This window comes from Lactuca sativa, chromosome 3 (assembly GCF_002870075.4).
Source record: "Lactuca sativa cultivar Salinas chromosome 3, Lsat_Salinas_v11, whole genome shotgun sequence".
In the NCBI taxonomy this organism is placed as follows: Eukaryota; Viridiplantae; Streptophyta; class Magnoliopsida; order Asterales; family Asteraceae; genus Lactuca; species Lactuca sativa.
In genome coordinates, this window is record NC_056625.2 from 197507362 (window position 1) to 197515845 (window position 8484).

The following is an 8484-nucleotide window of genomic DNA, read 5'->3' on the forward strand; positions in this document are numbered from 1 at the left end:
AAACTCTAGAATTCTATATCAATTTTATAATTGAAATTCCTTCTCCGAAATAACTAGATCTTACTATATATTACCAAATGGTAGAATACTTTTCTCCCTTCTACACTTTTATTAGATTTGTAAATTCAAATAACATCCATATGAGAATATAAATAAATTTTATAATCGCGAAATACATTTATGGAGCTTAATTTTTCATTTTGAAGTACATATATTTGTTAGGTCATTGATAATTATTAATTTTTCATATTATCGTTGTTGCTATTACCCTTGAAATTAGATGTGAAATTGTTGATTATAACTTATAAGAGCTAAACTATTTTGTTCCTTTAATTGTTGAAGGAACCGGAAATTGGTGTTGCCAAAATTAATTGTTGCCCATAGGTAATAAGCCACAAGTACATTAAATTCACATTATGTTTTATGTATCTTGTATGTAAATACTAAATAGTAAATATCATTAAAACGTTGAATGTTAACGGATTGATGATAAATGTGTAGTGTTACGTCTTATGAAGGTTTAAATCCATGACACTAATTGATATCTCATGTGTCTCTTCCAATCTCTCAACCACTTGTCCCATGGATGGTCGTTCTTTTTTGTGTCCTGTACATGACAAAGCTAGCTGAAACGTAAGTTCAAATGCCTCTGCAGAGTATTTCCCCTCAAGCTTTGGGTCAGCAAATCCCACAATGCTTCCACCTTTTGTAAGTGATTTTGCCTATACCGTTGCTTTAACTTTAGATTTTATATCTTTCACTCGAAAATAAGGTAAAAATGATAAACTTTAGGCGTCACTTTTTTTGGTAGACCTTATGGTTTACCTTCCCTATGTTGGTTGTAGGATCAATAAGTGGGGACACCAAATACTTATTTCTAGTTCCACCCTTAGGTGTCCCCACTAATCGGTCCCATAGAGAAGTTAAATCACAATGTCCTGATAATAAGAATGGTGAGGCACGTGTTTATATCTCATATCATTTATGGATCCTCACCTCCTTATGCTACAAGTACGTGGGAACAAAAAAAAGCAAAAAAATTAAAAAAAAATGACAATAGCAAGATGTTTACCATCTTCTCCAATGGCATTGGTTTACTTGCATTCATGTTTATAACTCTTCTTCCCGAAAGAATTTGTAAAAGCACGATTCCAAAACTGTAGACATCACCTGCTGAATTTACTTGAGAGTCAGTTTGGTACTCTGGATCAACATAACCGAATGTTCCTCTGACCTCTGAACTCGCATATGTTTTCCCAATGTCAATAACCTTCGACAACCCAAAATCAGAAAGTTTGGCCTCATAGTTCGGGCCTAGGAGTATATTTGTCGGCTGCAAGTTTATTGTAAGTGAAAATTATGAGCTCCTTATAAACCTTAATTTGTGAGCTATCAACAAGTTTTTAAGTTTCATTCCGATATTATTGGTCTAGACTATAACTTTGGTGTTACATAGTACATACCTTAATGTCACGATGAACAATGCAACCTTCTGAATATGTGTGGAGAAACCAAAGTCCTCGAGCACAATCTATAGCAATTTCAAGTCTTTGAATCCATGAAAGTACTTTGTTTTTTCCTAGACATATTTTAAAATAAAGGTTTAACATAAAAATGGAAAGATGGTGTGTAATAAAAACTACACAAATTACCAAAAAGCCACTCTGAAAGATTCCCATTTGTACATAGTTCGTAAATAAGGAAGCATTCATCTTCGTTGTCACAATACCCTAGCAATGCCACAAGATTCGGATGTCTAACAAGTGCAAGATTTCTAACTTCCCTTAGAAAAGTTTCCATAAATCCATCGTCGATGATATGTTTGACTGCAACATGTTGTTTATTTGACAATATGCCCCTGTACACCTTGCCTGTAATATTACATCAAATCAATGTGTTGCTAAAAATGATGTATGTATAATGATGAAAAGGACATTAACGACATTTCACGTACAAGATATTTAGAGCAAGTCCTTCTACCATATTTTTTTCTCGTTAACTTTAGTCTCGATCTCAATATGCATACCAAACGCGGTTTGTTACAAAAGAAAGGGATTGTACAAGCTTTCCAAAGCTATTCTTGATGATAATAGATAAAACAAAATTTTGAACCTTTTTAAATAACACTAAATTTTGAAAATTTTGTGCGACACATTGTATGGTTTTTCTTATTGTTGCATAATAAACAGGTCTAAACAAGTTATACATTAGATTAAAGCCTACCTGCTGTTCCTTCACCAATATAATTTGATTGGTCCAAGTTGTTTGTAGCATAAAGAATTTCCTTAATCGGAACTTTAAGATATCGAGACTTTTTTGGTAAATCACGCTTCATGCCTATTAAATTAAACATATAAAATTACACATGAGTTTTACCATATAACTAAATAACCAAATTTTAGACAAAATTACAAATTTGGTCCTTGTATTCTCATTTATTTTGGTTTAGCCGTTTAGGTCCAAATTTTTTATTTTCCAATAATGGTCCCTGTGGTTTTCATTTTTTTGGTTTAGGCACAAAAAGAATATACATTTTTCGTTTTTGTCTTTGTTTCAAGATTTTATTTCCCCTGAATAACCCTAAATAAACTACCTCTATTTTTATTTTGTTAAAAAATTAGTCTGAAGACCATGGACCAAGGATCTAGATTGCAATAATATTCTTTTTTAGACGTAAACGAAAAAAATTCAAACAATAGGGACCAAACTTGTAATATATTCCAAATTAAATTTGGAGAATAGACAATCAAACCATCGTCTTTTGCTCCCGCATGCATTGAATGCCATCTTCTTGCCATAATATATACACAAATAACCACTAAAGCTGAAATTCCCGACAACAATCCGATTATTGTAGAATCTGTTTGAACAAAAATTAACCTTTTAGTATGACTTTTTTTTAACATTTTGATATTGTTTTAAAATGAAATGCAATCGTGGGTCCTACCTGTTGAGTTCTTCTTTCTTCCTTTGTTTTGGTTAGTATCTACAAAGAATCATGAAAAGGCTAAGCATCTCCAAATAAACACATTACCATTATATATTAACTTTTTTTATAAGGCTTAATGCCAGAAATAGCTGTGTAGTTTCATCTATTTGTATATTATAGCATTTTATTTTTATTTCGTTATATTATAACATGTGTACTTGTAATTCTTGTTGTTATTCATACAATGTATTTAGAATGTTATACCAGTTACAATATTGTAGTTTCGATTTTGTTGTACTTTGAAAATTCACACTAGCTATAACAAAAATATTAATTTAAATTTGGACGACATTATTATAATCATATAATTTTTCAAAATTTAATGTTGAATTAAATAAAAAAAAATAAAGATATGCGTTTTCATTAGTTTTTATATAATAATATTTCATTTTCAATTTTTTATTACAACATTATACCTTCAATTTTTTTCACCTCTTTTTCTTATCAATTGAGTTTAATTGTACTTCAAAAATCTACCAAGTTACCTTATCATTCTTAAAAAATATTCTTGTTATTAAAGCTGAATTTTTCTTTATAGTTTATACGATATCATTATAGTCAAAAAGTAATAAATTAAACAAATCAATAAAAATACATCTATTTTATAAGAATTAATTCTTCAACTTAAAATATTTATTCATTTATAAAACCATATGACATTTGCAAAACTACAATATAAATTACCGAAACATATATATATATATATATATATATATATATATATATATATATATATATATATATATTAACGAATCAAATTTTTAATTATTTATCTTCATTTTCTTTATATCTTACCATTACTAATAACTTGTCCCCCAAGGCACCTGTAGACGTTTTCCTTCCAAATCAAGTCATCAATCCGACTTCCGGTCAACGTAGTCAACACAGCGAACCTGCACAAATCATCGTCACTATCTCCCGAAATCACCCCTTTAATGTCTTCCCAACTCTTCACACACTCTCCACACGACTGATTCCAATAACCCCCAACACCAATAATCGACCCACAACCCTTCGATAAACCCAAAACCTCATCACGAAGCCGATTCGATACATCGTGAACGGAAAACGCCGCACAGCCATTGATTCCGGCAGTAAGCTTATCGATTCCACAGGTAAACACATCTGTTGTTACGTTTTCCTTCATCTTCTTCAAGCAACTCGTCTGTTCAGTTGAATTTAGGTAGATTTTTCCTGTTTCATTTGCACGTATAGCGAGTGCATCGAGGTAGGAATTAAACGGTGATTTACAGCATTTATCTTTCAAAAAATCATCCCACGTTCCTTCTTCGCAATTTTGTGAGGTTGTTAGGCTTTTGAATTCGAGAGGGCATTGAGTTGAAGCGGATTGAGACGACACCGTTTTGATAATCGAACCAGTTAACCAAATAAACACGATTAGGTTCCGAAAATCCATTAACGATGACAGATTTTCTAGAAATCGAAGTAGGAGTTTATCTGTTATGAGTAAATGAACAAATTTCAATGGAGTTTTAGGTTTTGTTTATATTGAAAATGGTTGGGGTGTAGAATGTTTGTTTGATATAAGGGGAATCGGATACAACGTCAATTTATGATGTGTTTTCTTTTTTTATTGTTATTGTTGTCTTGTTGTTCTTGTTGCCATTGGAGTGAGAAATCTAGTTGTCAGCGGAATTGATGGTGAAGGCCGAAGGGATATCCTAAGTTTTAGTTTTGTGCTTTGGTGGGTTGTACGTTGTGTTGGTATGGTTGTACTTATTGGTATTTTATGTGGGTTGGATAGAAGATTCAGCATGAAGGATTTGCCCATTTGGAGTTTAAGGATATATTATTTTGTAATATTCAAGGAAATATGTTGTTTTATTTGGTTATTATCGTTTACTTTGTAATTTAATATTATATAGGATTGTAAACTAACTGAACGTTCAGCGAAATGTTCGTGAACCGTTCGGCAGGAAGTTTGTTTATTTAATAAACGAACGAATATAAACACAAAGTATCGTTTGTTTAGTTAAACCAATGAACATGAACAATGGTCTGATTCGTTCAATTATGTTTGTAAACGTTCGTTTATATAGCTCGTTTATGTTCGTTCATATAAGTTCATTTTATGTTCACATATGATTAATTGTGTTTGATTGCACTAGTGTATTATATGTTCATCTATGTTCATATATCTTCAATTATGTTTTTTTTTTGTTTATCTTTGCTCATTTATGTTTATTTGTTTATATTCGTTTAGCATGTTCACAAACATAAACGAACGAAAATGAACAATGTAATTTATTAAACGAATGAACATGAACAAGAAAACTCGTCCGTTTATCCGTTCATGTTTGTTTATTTGTTCGGTTAATTTAAATAAACGAACATGAACTAGCCCCGTTCGTATTCGTTCAGTACAACCCTAATTATATCAACGGGATGGAAGCATGGAGGCATAGGAGATAATGTTAATGATTAGGGTTTACGTCCAACTCTTTTAAGGTTTAAGTTATGCTTCTTATGTATTTCTATTTATATCAGATTTAAGCTTCACTATTAATAAATCTATTTTATTATCTCACATAATATCAGAGCTTTAAATTAAAACCCTACTGTCGACAACAATTTATTGTCGCCATCTTCCACCTCTCGTGACATTCTCTCATAATCGTCGAAGGTACTTTCATTATACTACATATTTTCCTTTTTTTCTCTCCTAAATAATAAAACAGCCGCCGACAACAAATCGGAGCTCTTTCATCGGTTTCTTCTACTTCCTCTTTTGCTTATGCTCCTCCTTAAATGGCCCCTGCCCCCGAGCCTTTTGCTTCTCCCAGCTCGTTTGTTCTTCAGATCTATTTTCCGAGTCAGTCGAAATAGGCTCTATCCGCCGCAGTCGCTGCTTTTCTCCGGATTCCTTTACCGTCGGCTCCATGACGTCGGTCCTTTCTTCTTATTCAATGGAGCCGCCTTTCGTCGTTGTTTCTTCTCTCTCATTCTCCAACAAGCCGTCGTTGTTATTCGTTATCGTCAGAGCTCTGTCGCCACCAATATCGCTATCTTCATTTATGTTTTTTTATGTTTTGTTCTTTTGTTTATTTTTTTAGTTTAATCGACACCTCCCGATCAAACTGTAGGGGATTTTACTGATTAGTATTTAGGCTCAAGCCTTTTAGGGTCTAAATTATGCTTTTTACATATCTCTATTTATAAGAGATTTAAGCCTCAATGTTAATGAATCTATTCTATTATCTCACAGATAACATATATATCATGAAGGAAAACTCCTGTTATCTATTTTTTTTAAGTTATGAGAAAATGCTCTTATAAAGAAAGAGAAATTTGTTGAAAAGTCGTTAAGTTTGAGTTTGTGTTGTTATATCTTAACAAGGATTAATTATATTACATTAAGACTAAGAGGAATGGGGGTCGCCATTGGGCTCGCTACGCTCGCCAGCAATCAATGAACACCGCCCCTAGCTCTCGCTACGGGGGTCGCCACCGGAGTCTCGTCACAGTTTTGGCGAGAAGAGAGAGAGAGGGTGGGGGTTGAATTTGATTGGTGCTTGTGTCGAGACCTTTAGAAATGCCACCATCGTCGTTTGTTTCTTAAATCTGATCATTGCTCTGTTTTTGATTCATTGCTTTCTATCTTCTCCCACTTCCAATGGATCCGATTCAGGTTTACCTCTTTCCTATTGATTGCTCAAAACCCCCAATTTTGTTTCCAGTTTCTATGTTTTAGATTTTGGGGTTTTGGTTATATGATGTAGTTCAGACAAATCCCTACGATTATCCTCAAATCATGATTTCATCTAATGGGTGTGTTAATATTAGATAATCTTGAATAGAAACAAAAGATTAGATTTATTTTCCACTATGTGAATTTATTCTTTTAGGAAATGCAAAATAGGTTAGAGAAATTGAGAGAAAAGGTCATGAAGAAGTAGAAAGTGTTCAAGAAAAAGATGTGAAATTTTGTGGATCCGACGAGAGAGAAGAGACGGGTGCGAGGGGCTGTTGCCTTCCCAATCACCGGAAAATCTCCACCTCCAGTGGAGGTTTTCTTAACTGAAAACGAAGAATGGGAAGGGAAGAAGGAGCAGATCAGCACAATGTATTTACGGGGTGTTTGGTTGCTTCAATTAACAGGAAAAATAGAAGAAAAAGGGAGAGATTATTGCCTCCATTGCTCACCGGAAGTAGCCATTACCTCTGTTGGTTCTTGACAGGAATGAAGATGAAGAAGAGGGGGTGTGTGGGTAATTGATTTTCTTTTTTCATTCCTTTACCAATAAATCTGATTCCATCTTTTACAGAAGCTTTTGAATGGTTTTTCGGTTGGTTGGAAGACTCATTTAATCTATATGTATACACTTCAGGCATTTGTACAATAATTGGTAATTTTAATCATTTTTTAAAAAAAAATTATATTTAAAGTGTTTGTATTTAGAAAAATAAAATTTATTTAATATTAATTGATTTTGTATTAAAAAATATAATTTAATTAAATTTGAAAATGAAAAAAAATGGTATGAGTGTTACCACTCCCTTCCAAGTGCTAAGAATAAGGTGCTAGGAGAGAAATATGATGTGGCATACAAAAAGATGATATGGAAGGTGTTAGGAGTGCTACCACTCCCCTAGCCTAATGCTATTACATTAATGCTCAAGATGTGACCTTAACTTGTTCATTGGACACTTTTGGATGACGTGGCAGATGACAGAACACTTTTGGTCGAAATTGCATGACATGCCGGCTTCTTAAAACCAAATGAAAATAAAACATGAGTGATGAGAATCAAGCATACTAAGTTAGGTGTTGTTGGGTTGAAATTGAACGATACAATGTTAATCATTAAAAGACTGTTTTTTGGTAAGTTTGTTGAACAGAAATCTGTTATATATATATATATATATATATATATATATATATATATATATATATATATATATATATATATATATATATATATATTATTTTAACTTTCTAACATAATCATATTCAAAGAATCAATCTTGTCTAATAGATACAAAAATTGATATGAACCGTGGTTTTCATAATTCCTTTACGAATGAACAAAGCAGAAATTGACGTTTTCATCTAAGAACTCCAAAACTATTTTACAATTCCATCAAAAATATTTTGTTCTATAACCAACATAATTTAGTATCAAATTTGAATTTAAGAAGTAAATCAACTCACTTTTCTTAAATCGAAAATCACTGTAAATTAGAAACTCGACTGTAAATTGAGATGTATGTAGTAATAACGTCAAACAAAACCACAAAAAATCAAAATAGTAGATTATGAAGGATTTGGAAGGATGCTCTTTGTAGTATCCAATGAAAGGTGTGATTTTATTAATTTATAAGCGTTACTTTCGTAATCTGCTAGATATGAACGGGGATGGTAGCAAGGGGAGTAGGAGACACGGTTTACATAAGGAGTTCGAAGCACTACGATTCAAATCACAATTCATTAATGGCATCAGCTAAACATGCATGCCATGTTGTCTCATAGGACC

General features: G+C 32.4%; 1 protein-coding gene and 1 long non-coding RNA gene across 2 annotated transcripts; one reads left to right on the plus strand and one right to left on the minus strand.

Annotated features, from left to right (window-relative positions):
* Positions 1-338: 338 nt before the first annotated feature.
* LOC111904292 (probable receptor-like protein kinase At2g39360) lies at positions 339-4406 on the minus strand. The gene is made up of 8 exons (XM_023900062.3): positions 3785-4406; positions 2948-2986; positions 2753-2860; positions 2224-2337; positions 1653-1871; positions 1464-1579; positions 1073-1333; positions 339-722 (listed from the first exon to the last, which is right to left on the minus strand). The coding sequence occupies exons 1-8, from the start codon at positions 4404-4406 to the stop codon at positions 504-506; spliced, it is 1698 nt and encodes a 565-aa protein (XP_023755830.1). The 3' UTR covers positions 339-503.
* Positions 3969-4967, plus strand: LOC122196264 (uncharacterized). Its single transcript, XR_006187654.2, has 2 exons — positions 3969-4104; positions 4205-4967. It is a non-coding gene; the product is annotated as an uncharacterized LOC122196264 (long non-coding RNA).
* The last annotated feature ends 3517 nt before the right edge of the window (positions 4968-8484 follow it).